Consider the following 13739-nt stretch of genomic DNA (forward strand, 5'->3'; position numbering starts at 1 on the left):
AATAATTAATAAAAATATAATGAAAATTCATTAATTGTGGTTCAATTGATTTTTTTTTTTAAACAACCTGGATAAAAAAAGGTTGGTACTCTGAGAAAAGATTGAAAAGAATTCAACAAAGGTGTGTCTTCTAATTAGCATCACAGGTTTCTTCAAAATTGTAAGCAATTAGATAGCGTATTTATGACCACGGGGCGCAAAGGAGACGGTTGTCTCGGTAGATCAAAAGAAAAGTATAGACAGAGGCCTTAAAAGTAAATACTACATGACAATCTCCAGGCAGCATTATGTTCCTGTGACTGCAGTTGCACATATTATTCAGAAATGTAGGATTCTCATGAATGGAGCCAACATCCTTGAACGTAACAAAATTGAAGAGACCGAAAATGTGAATATTAACAAAGATCCCAGAAGAACCTCCAAATATATTAAAGGTAAACTATGAAATCAAGGTACATCAGTATCAGATTGCACCATTTGTCATTCGAGCCAAAGAGGAGATTATGGGAGATGAATGATGAATGTTGAAAATAAGTTATATTTAAAAAAATATATTACAATCTGCATGTTCCCCATGTTGACAAGACACAAATCCTTTGGGATAATGTCTTATTGATGAGCCAAAACTAGAACTATTTGGCAAAACACATTTTCACAGACATAAAAATGAGGCATACGTTTCATACTTATCAAGAAAAGAGCACGGTTCCAACAGTGAAACATGAAAGAGGCTCTGTCATGTTCTGGGGCTGCTTTGCTAAATCTGGCACATTGTGTCTTTTATCTGCCCAGGGTACAATGAAATCTAAAAAATATCAAAGTATTCAAGAGAGAAATGTCCTGTCACAAAGCTGATGTCAAAGAAATGTCACAAAGCTTGGCCAGGGTCGAGCTCACATTTAAAATCCAAAATATTGTGCAGATCCCATTTATATTTTCACAGGTTTAAAAGAACAAGAAGAGGAATGTGCAGATGAATTTTGGTGGCAATGAATGACCATTTCAGACAGTGAGTGAGCCGAGATTGGGGGGAAGGGGTGTCATCACAAAAAAGCTCTGAAATCATGACGGATTGTTGTAGGGGGTTGAATTTTAGTGTTGACATAATTTTTACACACAGACCGATTTTAAATGCCAATGTTCAGTCCATTCTAGTGTCCTTTTAAGGTATGTTACACGTGATTAAAATATGTAGGCCCACGCCTGGAAAAAAATGAAGCCATTCCTGCAAAAAACAACTTGGTACAAAAGCTCGGAAGGCAGGTTTGCGACTAAATGTGATGCATGCAAGTGCACTTGCACCATGAACACAATTGCACCATAAACAAAACCCCTCTGATTCGGTGGATGATGCAAGTATGATAGATAACGTTGATGCTTCAAAATGAAGTCTTCGATCGAGAACACGTTACAATCGTACGTTTGAAATTAAGTGTCGAGAGAACAGAAAACCCGTATTTTCAGATTTTTGTCACATGGCGATAAGGCGCATGGTACAGAATTGTACACTTGTGTTCACTCAATATGAAACGTCTAACTTTGTAGTAGGGGACAAATTATGAATACGTACCGACCTTTAGAAAGAATTTTGGCAATTGACTGAGCCAGGGAAGGTTTTTCTGCCACCATCAAAACCGTCTTCATTTTGTTGTACTCAGCACAAATTAAAATAAGTGCGATACAAATAGTTACTGGTTACAAGTCATTACATTGAATTGACGGCTCTTCTTCGTCCGGTTCTTCCTCTAACTTCACTGGCAGTTGGCAGTTTCCTTAAAGATGCATTACTTCCATCTGGTGGTCTGGAAGTATGGTACATTCTTGTTATTATTATTATTATTATCATCATCGAAAAATAATACTGAAAATAATTATAACAAATGTCCATCTGTCGTGATGTATTGATTATTTACGAGGAGCAATTCAACCCCATGCACCTAGGAGTTATTAAAACAATCCTTTCACCTAGCAATAACAATTTCAATTGGAGTGTTTTAGCAGAATTTCCATCCACGAACTCTCAAAACGTCCATCATCTGGCTGCATTCGAAATTACGCTCCAGGTTCACTCCGACCGTGAGGAAAGTCAGTGTATTGCTCAAATTTGCCGTTCGGAAATTCATAGTGCCTGTGCGCGCACTAGGCGCTTCGACCCCGGACATGTTGCGCCAGTGCGTCAAGAAGATGGAACCATTTTAAGCAAGAGCTGCTGACTGGTTGAGACCATAGCCTGCGCTCGGAAATTACTGGGAACCCACTCTGCCTCTCCGAACAGCGACCCACCCCAGACACACACACACACGAAATGCACGGGCGTCAGAGTTTGATGAAATAATCCAAATACCCACACAGACAGCCTATGATCCCCACTCCGGCTTCTTGCCCCATTATTTGCATCCCGTGCACATTCTGTGTCATATGCGCATAGGTTCACTTCGCAAGGCAATTACACCAGGTTAATTATGCAGGAGACTTGAAAACAAAGCTGGAATTGCAATTAAAAATATTTTATATTATATTTTATATAATATTTTATAAAAAAAATATTTAAAAAAATAAAAAGTATGTTAAATTTGCTATTTATTCGAAAAGGCGTTTGGTGCATTTAAAGGAATTCCACCAAACGTCGTCAGTTTCCCTATATTTGGGTCAAATCCGCATTGAGTTGTGGGTAAAACACTGCGTTTGAAGGAATCGTGAATGAGGACGTCCAAAATTCACCGGATGTGTCCTCCGCAGGCCACATTTTCGGCCGCGCGACGCGGGGTCCTTCCATACCTAAAATGGCTCCTTATCGTGTAGCCTCCATACATCGCATAAACCGTGGCGAATTAATGTGAATTTGGACACCATGTGCGGTCGAGTCGCTACAGAAGTGACATCATCTGGTTGAACTGCCGCCTTCACACGACTAATCTTGTGAATTTGGACACAGCCCAAGTGTGGAACATGGGCTCAAAGGGGCTGGGCGACAAACACTTCGGAGAATTGGGACACCTCTCGTCACAGCTTCGACGGGAACACGTAATTGTGAGGTGGGCAGAGTATTGGGATTGGGCCAGAATTTCCGAAGGCGTCCTGTGTTGCTGTAATGTAGCGCTTACTTCCTTGTTGTTGCATGTCACGCCAGGATTGGCTAAACCGAGCTATGATGTTTTAACTTGGTTGGTTTACGCTTTCTTGGCATTGGGCATTCGACTGTCGCATGAAGATGGAGAGTAGTTACGCAGTTCTTCTTAAACTACTGGTATTTTTTGTGTTGTGGTCACATTTTGAGGGAAGAGAGACTGAGTATAAAGATGTCACCTGCGGTTCACTGGTAAAACTGATGAACACCAGACATAGCGTTCGTCTCCATTCCCACGATGTCAAATACGGGTCAGGTAATTGTTCTTCTTTATTGAGTTAAAGTAAATTTAAAAATTAAAACATATTACACGTGAAAGTATATGGTTGAATTGCAGTTAACCCTGCGTTTAACATGTTTTTTTATTATTTAAATGACCGGTTGTCATTTTAAGATTACGATAGTTCATGATCAGTGTAACCAAGATTATGTTGTGTATATCAACTCTTCCGTACCGTATCAATTCTACAATGTATCGATAATAGAATTACATCCACCACCCATTCTACGTTCAGTGTCACGAGTGGAGATCATAAATAGGTACATTGACGAGGTGTATTGAATGTTACATATGACGCTGGAAGAAAATACGATATATCATAGCCTACTTCCTGCAGTTAGGCCAGCCGTCCACTCGAAAAGAGTCAAGCCAGGCTCAGCAAAGGTTGATATCTCTCCCCCTGTATTACTGTAACACGGCGCAAATGCATAATTTGGCGGTGAATGGCATAAAACTATATCTATCTGTCTATCCATCTATCTACTCACACACAGTATAGAGTTATTAAAAACCTTTGCTGACGCTGGCTTGACTCTTTTCGAATGTGTGTGTGTGTGAGTGTGTGTGTGTGTGTGTGTGTATATATACCAGTGGCGGGCCGTGCATTTCAATCTTAGGCCTTCAGTGACGTCACATACATTCAAGTCAAGTCAACAGTATTTATAGAGCACTTTCAAACAGCCATCGCTGCATACAAAGTGCTGTACATGGAGCAATTTAACATGCACATACATTAACACAATATAGGCTCGTCAGTCAGCACTTAATTTCAGGAGCATTTAAAACCATCAAGTATGCATTCACAATGAAGAGCAGGAAACTAAATTTACAGATATTGTCAAAAATAAAAAGATTTAAAAAATATTAAATAAAATGGCACCCAAATTACGCTGTGTGATCATAAACAAGTCTGTCTAATAAATTGCGCAATGTTGCAGTTTCATATAAGACACCAACCACACAATAACAAAACAAACTATTCTTTGAAAATAAAATTAACAGATCATTTGCATTTTGAGAATAGGCTATACAACGGCAAATAACTGAAAATGTTGAGCAGCTGAGATTGAACGAATTTTAGTGCACGAAGCTGACTACAATGCGCCATTATAAATTGCAGGTGAGCTGATTTATTTGATACATTTTTGTATCTTTGTCATTTTATTTCGTGACCATGAATACTAACGAAATAAAATAAGAAGAAATGTAAAATAAAATTCATTTACTCACCAATGTAGTGCCTGTTCACTGAGCTGCAGATCTACGCGAGTGTCCCCAAACGTTTTTAAACGCACCGTAGCTTGGAAGTGCCCAGCCGTGCTCTGATGATTCCTTGCTGCCTTGGTAAAACAACTTAAATTGGTAAATCCAGTGGAAGGTCCGTCTTGAAAAATGAAAATTATGTGGAAAGTAGTCCTGCAACCAGATCAACGTCTTCTCCTTCGGCCATTTTGGGTCAAAATGCAGCAACAGCTCCCTCTAGCAGGCGCTAATCCAATCACCGAACGCGCACATCCAGTGTCAATGTAAGGCCTTCTAGCTGGCCCTGGTACGCAGACTCGTGATCTGATTGGCTATTGCAAGCTGACTGCGCCCGTTCATTTACAGCGCACAGGGGCCTGCTCTGTTTAATCTGAAGGCCCCGAGCAAGTTTAGTTTACCTAGCAACACAAGCTATCTGAAATATGATTGGTTAAAAACTCTACCATAATAAATAAGTAATTTATCCGAGTGGCTTTCAATGTTATTTTAAATAACATTGAAAGCCACTCGACTAAGTGGAAATAATATGACGTAAAGAACACGGAGAATAGTTTTGTTGACATTTATGAAAATAAAATAACAAATTAAATTTATGTTATTCTGGCCCTGACGGAACGCCACTGATATATATATATATATATATATATGTATGCATGCATACACACACACAACTTAAACATCGATGCTTAGAATGCGGGTAAGGGGATGGGTGGGCCTCTACATCGGACCATGGACTTCCTAACTAAATGTATGAGACAAATGCCATTTTAAAAATGTGTGTAAAATATATGCAAATATGTGTTCTTGATATATTTCAATATTCATAATGCATGTGTCATCCATCCATCCATTTCCCAATCTGCCCATCCTCACTAAGGTTTGCTGGAGTGCTATCCCAGCTGTCTTTGGGCAGTAGGCAGGGTATCAATTTCTCAATGCGTGCATAATAGAAAGGGGTTTAAACAAGCAAAAGTGGCCACATACTGTGGATTTTTTTTAACGTCCAATGCAAAGGGCTCTTATTAACAACAATTACAGTTCAAGGTTGGCACAAAACTGCTGAACAGCAAACCATTTAAGTGTCAGAACTCATTTTGTGTTTCATTTTTCTCTTACAAAAATGAGCTCACTCAAAATTATATTATTGTGGTACAAGGTAAAAGAGGTCCTGAATGTCGTTCCAAACCTCTACATCTGCCAAAAAAAAATTTAGGCTTACTTATAATGTACAGTAGTATAGGGAAATATAAAACCCGTTGCAATCACAACTAAGCCATAATCATGACTACTGTCTAGTGGTGAATGGTGATATTACAATTTGAAGCTATACAGTGGAAATGACTGGACTATCTGCACGTTGATGGAATGATACCAGTTCGAAGTACAACAATTTTAAAGTGTTTTCATTTTGAAATGCAAGATAAGATTTGAATGAAACGTCCCATGTGGTGTCCTGCAGTAGACAAGTTTCTCTAAGGGATTGAAAGACTGTGTGATAAGAAAGGTATTATTTTTTGTGATTTTTTTTTTTTTTTATGAAGTGTAAAAAATAATCAATTAAGCACATTTTAGAGGGCCGTTATTTTGAAATGCAACATCACATCTTCATGAAACCTCATAGGTGCAAAACTGGGATAGTGTATGTAGTGTCTGCCAGACATGGACTGGTTGTGTGAATAAAGATAAGGGCTTATTTATATTATGTTTCAATTTTGTTCTTGAAATGACAGTAAATGTAACGACAATGAAATGAGCAGATTTCAAATAACTTTCATTTTGAAGTTCAACTGTGGTTCTTTATGAAACTTCATGGGTGGAATCTGAGATAGTCTCGAAATAACACTGGTTGTGCAATGGTGGATTATTTGGGTTCTTTTTTTTTTTTAATCAGATGTTAACCCATCCATTGTTTTTAAATTTAATATCAGGTTTGAACGAAACTTCCTGCGTACAATCCTGGGATAATTTAGTTTCTCCCGGAAGTGCAATGGTTGCTTGACAACAGGAGTATGATTGATATACTTTTGAATCCAATGTGTTTATGTCTAAATATTTATGGTTTAGGCATTTAATTTTAAATTGACAATCTTTGTGGGACTCGAGATTGGCCTGACCCCAGTACATGCTGTAGCTTCATAGTTCTGGTAGAAGTTTGTGTTGCACCATGGTCATTACAGTTGTGCTTGTGTGTGTGTGTGTGTGTGTGTGTGTGTGTGTGTGTGTGTGTGTGTGTGTGTGTGTGTGTGTGTGTGTGTGTGTGTGTGTAGGAAGCGGACAGCAGTCTGTCACTGGAGTCGAGAACGCAGATGATGGCAACAGTTATTGGCAGATACGAGGAAAGGCCAACCATCCGTGTCAGCGTGGGACAGCAATTAAGTGTGGTCAGCCTATACGCTTCACACACATGAAGACTGGCCGAAACCTTCACACACACCACTTCAGCTCCCCCTTATCTAATAATCAGGTTTGTAAAATGTGCACAAAGTCAGTAGCAGTGCTCTGTGAGATATATATCCATCCATCAATCCATTTTCTGATCCGCTTACCCTCACAAAGGTCGTGGGTATGCTGTAGTTTATCCCAGCTGACTTCGGGCAGTAGGCAGGGGGACACCCTGAACTGGTGGCCAACCAATCACAGGGCACACATAGACGAACAACCAGCCGCGCTCACACTCACACCGAGGGACAAAAGTTGGAACGTTCCATCAAACTGCCAAACGTTTTTGGAATGTGGGAGGAAACTGGAGTATCCGGAGAAAACCCACACAGGCACGGGGAGAACATGCAAACCAAGCCACCCTGTCTTGTGTGTGTGTATATCTTGTCTTTTCAAGCTATCTATATCTAGCTATATATATATATATATATATATATATATATATATATATATATATATATATATATTAGAGCTGTCAAACGATTAAAATATTTAATCTAATTAAAAATGCAACCCTCATAATTAATTCAAATGAACTAAAAAATTAATCGTGATTACTCACACATTTTTTATCGTTTCTGATATAATGCCAATAAAAACGCGTTAAACTCACAGCTCTAATATATATATATACATATATGTATATATATATATATATTATATTACCTATATATATGGCAAGCCACTTACCCAAGTGTCCATCAAATGTGGCATATACCAAGGTGATGCACTCTCCCCACTGCTGTTCTGCATAGGACTGAACCCCCTAAGCCAAGGAATCACCAAGACAGGCTATGGATACCGCCTCAGAAATGGAGCTACAATCAGTCACCTCCTCTACATGGATGACATAAAGCTGTATGCTAAGAGCGAAAGGGACATAGACTACCTGATCCACACAACCAGGATCTACAGCAGCGACATCGGGATGTCATTCGGGCTTGAGAAATGTAGTCGGATGGTGACTAAGAGAGGAAAGGTTGTCCGCACTGAAGGGGTCTCACTCCCTGAAGGAACAATAGCAGACATTGAGGACAGCTACAAGTACCTCGGTATACCACAAGCCAATGGCAACCTCGAACTGGCAACAAGGAAAGCGGCTACGGCCAAATACCTCCAGCGAGTGAGGCAAGTCCTAAGAAGCCAGCTCAATGGCAAGAATAAGACCCGGGCAATAAACAGCTATGCCCTGCCAGTGATCAGATACCCTGCAGGAATAATAAGGTGCCCAAAGGAAGAGATTCAGACCACGGACGTTAAGACCCGAAAGCTCCTAACCATGCATGGAGGGTGCCATCCCAAATCCAGCACCCTGAGACTGTACGCAAGCCGAAAGGAAGGAGGCCGGGGACTAGTGAGTGTGAGAGCCACTGTCCAGGATGAAACATCCAAGCTCCATGAATACATCAAGGAGAAGGCTCCAACGGATGACGTACTCAGAGAATGTCTCAGACAATGGGGAACAGAAGATGAGGCGCTGGAAGAGGGACCATCATGGGAGGACAAGCCCCTACATGGGATGTACCACCGGACCATAACTGAAGTGGCTGATCTCAAGAAGTCCTATCAGTGGCTAGAGAGGGCTGGCCTGAAGGACAGCACAGAGGCACTCATCCGGGCTGCTCAGGAGCAGGGCCTGAGCACCAGAGCCATTGAGGCCCAGATATACCACACCAGACAAGACCCAAGGTGTAGGTTGTGCAAAGAGGCACCTGAGACGATCCAACACAGGGTGTAAGATGCTGGCAGGGAAAGCCTACATGGAACGCCATAACCAGGTGGGTGGCATTGTCTACCGAAACATCTGTGCGGAGTATGGACTGGAAACCCCAAGGTCAAAATGGGAAACACCTCCGAAGGTGGTGGAGAATGACAGAGCGAAGATCCTGTGGGACTTCCAGATCCAGACTGACAAGATGGTAATGGCGAACCAACCAGATATCGTGATCATAGATAAAGGGCAGAGGAAAGCCGTTGTAGTGGATGTAGCGGTCCCAAGTGATGGAAACATCAGAAAGAAGGAACACGAGAAACTCGAGAAATACCAAGGGCTCAGAGAGGAGCTGGAGAGAGCCTGGAAGGTAAAGGTGACAGTCGTGCCTGTGGTGGTCGGAGCACTCGGGGCAGTGACCCCCAAACTAGATGAGTGGTTGCAACAGATCCCGGGAACAACATCGGACATCTCAGTCCAGAAATGTGCAGTGCTGGGAACAGCAAGGATACTGCGCAGAACCCTCAAGCTTCCTGGCCTCTGGTAGAGGACCCGAGCTGAATGAGGGACGGACACCACCCGAGGGGGGGGTGAGACGAGGAATTTTTTTTTTTTACCTGTATATATATTTATATTAGAGCTGTCAGTTTAGCGCGTTTTTATTGGCATTAATTTAAATGAATTTTAACGGGATAAATTGTTACGTTGCTCTATAAATACACCAGAAACAAAACAACAAGCGCGCTGAATAGGTCCACGTACGTTTGTTTTGCCAGCCACGGCAGCGCGAGACACCGAAAACTGATACTTAAGGAGTTTATGAATGGAAAGTTTACTTTTAAAAAGTTGCCAGATTGTTCCACTAACGACCAAAGTTACCTGGATCATACCGGTATACGATGTATGCCACTGACGCGATTGTTACTTCTTTGGAACTATTTTGTGTGGAAGGTTACGGTGTTCCGTGTCCATATAAATAGAGCGGGTGGAGCTTCCCTGTGTTCGTCTGACAGTGACGGTGAAGTTCAGTGGGGCAGTGGTAGCGACCTAGCGAAAATAAAACGTCTTCAGTGTTGTCATCAAACCAAGTGTAGTCATCCGAAATGATGTCTACACAAAACCGTAGAGAGACTTCTGCGCAAGAAGGACCAACACAATCAACGTAGCCTGACTGCTGTGTTCAAAGCAAACTTGAGAAAAACGAAGTATGCAACCATGGCTTAAATCCACTATAGGCTGAGTACTAGTTTACCTTAGATGTGCACTTTATAATTTTATATTGCTCTGTTTTGATTCCATAAAGAGATGTTAAAGCAGCTGTTGTGTGACAAAATATTTTTTTCACTGTTGTTGATGTACAGTAATATTGTGTGAGAGATTATGTGTGAATAACTGCTCCAAGTGAAAAATGTTCATGTAAAATTGAAAATCGAAATTGTTATTTCAGTAAATATTTGCATTTTGCACATAGAAAACTGATTCATGATTCCATATTGATGAGAGCATTAAAATGGGGGGGAAATAGGTAAAAAAATATAAAAGGAAATTCAGAAACGATAAAAAATGCGTGAGTAATCACGATTAATTTGTAGTGAATTTGAGTTAATTATGACAGTTGCATTTTTAATTAGATTAAATATTTTAATCGTTTGACAGCTCTAATTATATATATATATATATATATATATCACCAGTGGAAAAATAATACAGTCATACCTCGGTTTTCTACCATAATCCGTTCCAGAAGGCTGTTCGAATACCGATTTGTTCGAAAACCGAAACCACGTTCTTTATTAAAAAATAAATCTTTATTGAACACGTCTGTTCACAATGGAACGCGACATGAGGAAGCGTCACTTCCTCGTCTACCCGAGGAAGCGTCACTTCCTCGTGTAAGGAAGACGAGAGGAGTCAAGTGACGCATTCAAGTGCGCTCAATTTGTTCGACAATCGAAATTCGGTCGTCATCCGAGGCATAAAAAATCTATAATTTTTGGTCGAAAACCGATTTGGTCGGGAACAGAGATGTTCCAAAAGTTGAGGTTTGACTGTATTCAAAATATCTGGTTGTCTAATTCAAATTCAAGTACGCATGCTGCAGTATTGTAGACCTTCATTCACTGTAGATACAATGTCATCGTCGCGTCCAATGTAAAGAGCATCTCATTACTTTTTCGACACAAAAACTCACAAAGTCATGCATATTCAGAGCGTGAGATTTTCTGTAAGACCTGACCCATCAAAGAATAGCCAGAAAGTTCCGATTTTTGGAAACTGAGATGTTTATTAACCCTTCTAACAAAATCCACAAAAATATTTTTGCTATATCATGTTGTTTATGAGATTTTTTTGGTGTCGCATTTTAGTAAGCATTATGTAGATTACATGTGAAATGACAATTTGGGGAAATCATATTTTAAACCTGCCATATCAAATTTGATACAGACGATTTAATTGTAATATAAAGAATGAGTTAGTTAATAAATATGCATGTAGCAAATATGCTACGAATGGCATTATAATGTGGTGAAGTAGCTAACTGATAAGTATTTGCATTTTGTGCTAGATAATTCTTGTAACTGCTCTCTCTGCAGGAGGTCAGTGCATTCGGAGAGAATGGCGAGGGTGATGACCTGGACGTTTGGACAGTGCAGTGTGATGGTGTCCACTGGGAGCGCAATGACGCCGTGCGATTCAAGCATGTCGGTACCAATGTTTTCCTGAGTGTGACGGGTGAGCAGTATGGCCCTCCCATCCGTGGCCAATGGGAAGTACACGGCATGACCTCACCAAACCAGCATAACTGGTGGCAGGTGATGGAAGGTGTCTTCATCCAGCCAAGCCAGGATCCACTCCACCAATCAGCTCATCACACTGAACTCTGAAATCAAAAGCAGTGAACTTGTCCATGGCTGTGCCTTGGTAAATTATTTCATTTGAGTGATGATTGATATCTTTTTGTCTGTTTTCTCAAGGAATTAGTTGTAGGTGGGGATCATTCGTAGAGATGGGTTATCCAAAAGCGATACATTTTGACATTTTCGGTGATGTGGCCGCTGTATATGCTACATGCAAGGATCCATGAAAATTAAATTGACGGGTTTTTTTTCATGTTTTTCTTAGAAAGTACAACAGACTTGACGATTGAGAACAGGTGTCCACCCCCTAGCTACGCCTCCGGTCGCCCTGGTCGCAAAGTCATGATTACGTTGACACACCAAGAAGTGGAGATGGGTAGATGAGCAGCGACTCACTTTACATCAGCAAGGGTAGCCAGGTAAATCCCCACAAACATATATTGCCGGCATCGGCTGAGACATCTATTTGTTGATGTGTGACCTCCAACCGATGTGAGTAGGCCGGTGGTGTGAAAAGTCCATAAGAGTAGAAAAGGTTCTGACGCAATGAGTACTTGAAGTGTCACTGAAAACGGTTTGCTGCTCAGAAGGAAAAATAAAGCCCCAGTTTGAATGAGCAAGACTATGTCCCATTTATTTCATCTGTTTGAAGTCACTGGATCAAGTTCGCAGTTCGCCACGAACTGCAGTTCGGAGCTGATCACGCTGATTGAAAAAAGTAACACGGGTCTTTCAAATGAGGATCTTCTGTTAACTAATTCTTGAGCCTTGCTATGTATTGCCTGATGCATGTTATAGTCACTTTATTAGGACACCTGGGAACAGAAAAAATGCTAACAGTGTGATTCTTTGGTGTGAACCTCATTTGCGTGTGTTTTAGAAAAATGAATAAACCTGTATGTAAATTTCAAATAGAATATAAAACAATAGTTTGTGAGAGCATCTTATATTTTTTCCCAATTATGAAGCCAAAACTACATAAACATTTTCATTCTGGCACAATGATTTTTAGAATTAGACCAATGGCATGCAGTCAAGGCCTTCCATGCTGGGCAGAAGCACTGGCCTCCATGAAAAATATAATACATCCTGATTTATATAGTATTTTCACAACAGCTGCAGCTGTAACAAAGGTCTGTAACAGGTCAACGCCCCCTTTTGAATCAGTCCCCTCGGTCATTTCAAAGCTAATCCGAAGCATTCGTCTTTGTGGAGAGAACAGGTTCTGTGGTGTCTAATTTGCAATGACAAAATACCATCGATGAAACGGTCGAATGTAAAGCGGCACTTTGACACGCGCTATGCTACTTTTGCATCAAAATACCCTGCTGGAGACAGCAGAAAGGAAGCGTGCAAGCTACTGAGCAGGGTGCAAGCTAGCCAGCAGCAATTCCGCGTATGGATCCGGCAAGCTGACTATCCTTCTCGCTTTGCTGGATCTTTAGCAATCGTGAGGAACTGAAAAACATTCACATTAATGGTGAGTATTACAACAAAATTATTTAAAAGAATACATTCAGAGGCTTATGATACTGACATTTTGTTGAATTAACTTTTCAAATATAGTTATATGTACTGTATGTATATACAGTGTATATATATATATTAGTGATGGGTCCAGCAACACCGATGCGTCGACGCCGGTGTCGAGCTCACAGAGCAATCCCCGCATCGTTGCGCTTACTGCTTCAAGACAATCACATGACCGATGCATGAACTGCGTCGATACAGTCCAGGGGGCGTTGGCGCCGCAAAAGCCCGCCAAACTGTGTTTGTAAGGAAGTGCGTCTGTCGACGCGATCCAAACCTCACCCTTGCTTGTGGAAGTACATACATATCATGGAGCAGCTCCCGGGGAAACGCAAATTGTCCGCTGTGTGGGACCATTTTGATCTGCTTTTGTAGAATAACGTATTTATTCAAATCTCCTTGTCTCACAAAGTGCCTCTCAGATTTTTGACATGCCTTGTTCCATTCTAATTACGGTAAAATCAATTTCAAGGTCACTTTTAGATTACTATTCACATATTTTATTAAAGGTGAAATGTTGAATTTGCCATA

General features: G+C 40.7%; 2 protein-coding genes across 3 annotated transcripts in view; one reads left to right on the forward strand and one right to left on the reverse strand.

Moving 5' to 3' along the window:
* top3b (DNA topoisomerase III beta) overlaps positions 1-1750 on the reverse strand; it is a 39534-nt gene extending 37784 nt beyond the window's left edge. Inside the window, exon 1 of one of the 2 annotated variants that reach the window (XM_086111751.1) lies at positions 1575-1750. In XM_086111751.1, the coding sequence (XP_085967877.1) occupies positions 1575-1644 (70 nt within the window). In that variant the 5' untranslated portion in view covers positions 1645-1750. Of the gene's footprint in view, positions 1-1570 lie in introns of both variants that reach the window. The other variant, XM_086111752.1, reaches the window with a different exon arrangement.
* Positions 1751-3080: 1330 nt separating this feature from the next.
* sdf2l1 (stromal cell-derived factor 2-like 1) lies at positions 3081-12294 on the forward strand. Its single transcript, XM_086111699.1, has 4 exons — positions 3081-3383; positions 6938-7134; positions 11415-11742; positions 11944-12294. The coding sequence occupies exons 1-3, from the start codon at positions 3206-3208 to the stop codon at positions 11703-11705; spliced, it is 666 nt and encodes a 221-aa protein (XP_085967825.1). The 5' UTR covers positions 3081-3205; the 3' UTR covers positions 11706-11742; positions 11944-12294.
* The last annotated feature ends 1445 nt before the right edge of the window (positions 12295-13739 follow it).

The sequence above is a fragment of the Hippocampus guttulatus genome, chromosome 5 (assembly GCF_054856545.1).
Source record: "Hippocampus guttulatus isolate MCC_2025c chromosome 5, RoL_Hgut_1.0, whole genome shotgun sequence".
Classification (NCBI taxonomy): domain Eukaryota; kingdom Metazoa; phylum Chordata; class Actinopteri; order Syngnathiformes; family Syngnathidae; genus Hippocampus; species Hippocampus guttulatus.

Coding starts and splice junctions, on each gene's coding strand:
- sdf2l1 (XM_086111699.1), top strand. CDS start 3,206: ATGAAGATGGAGAGTAGTTACGCAGTTCTTCTTAAACTACTGGTATTT. Junction 3,384..6,937: donor CGATGTCAAATACGGGTCAG/GTAATTGTTCTT, acceptor GTGTGTGTGTAG/GAAGCGGACAGCAGTCTGTC. Junction 7,135..11,414: donor CCCCCTTATCTAATAATCAG/GTTTGTAAAATG, acceptor CTCTCTCTGCAG/GAGGTCAGTGCATTCGGAGA.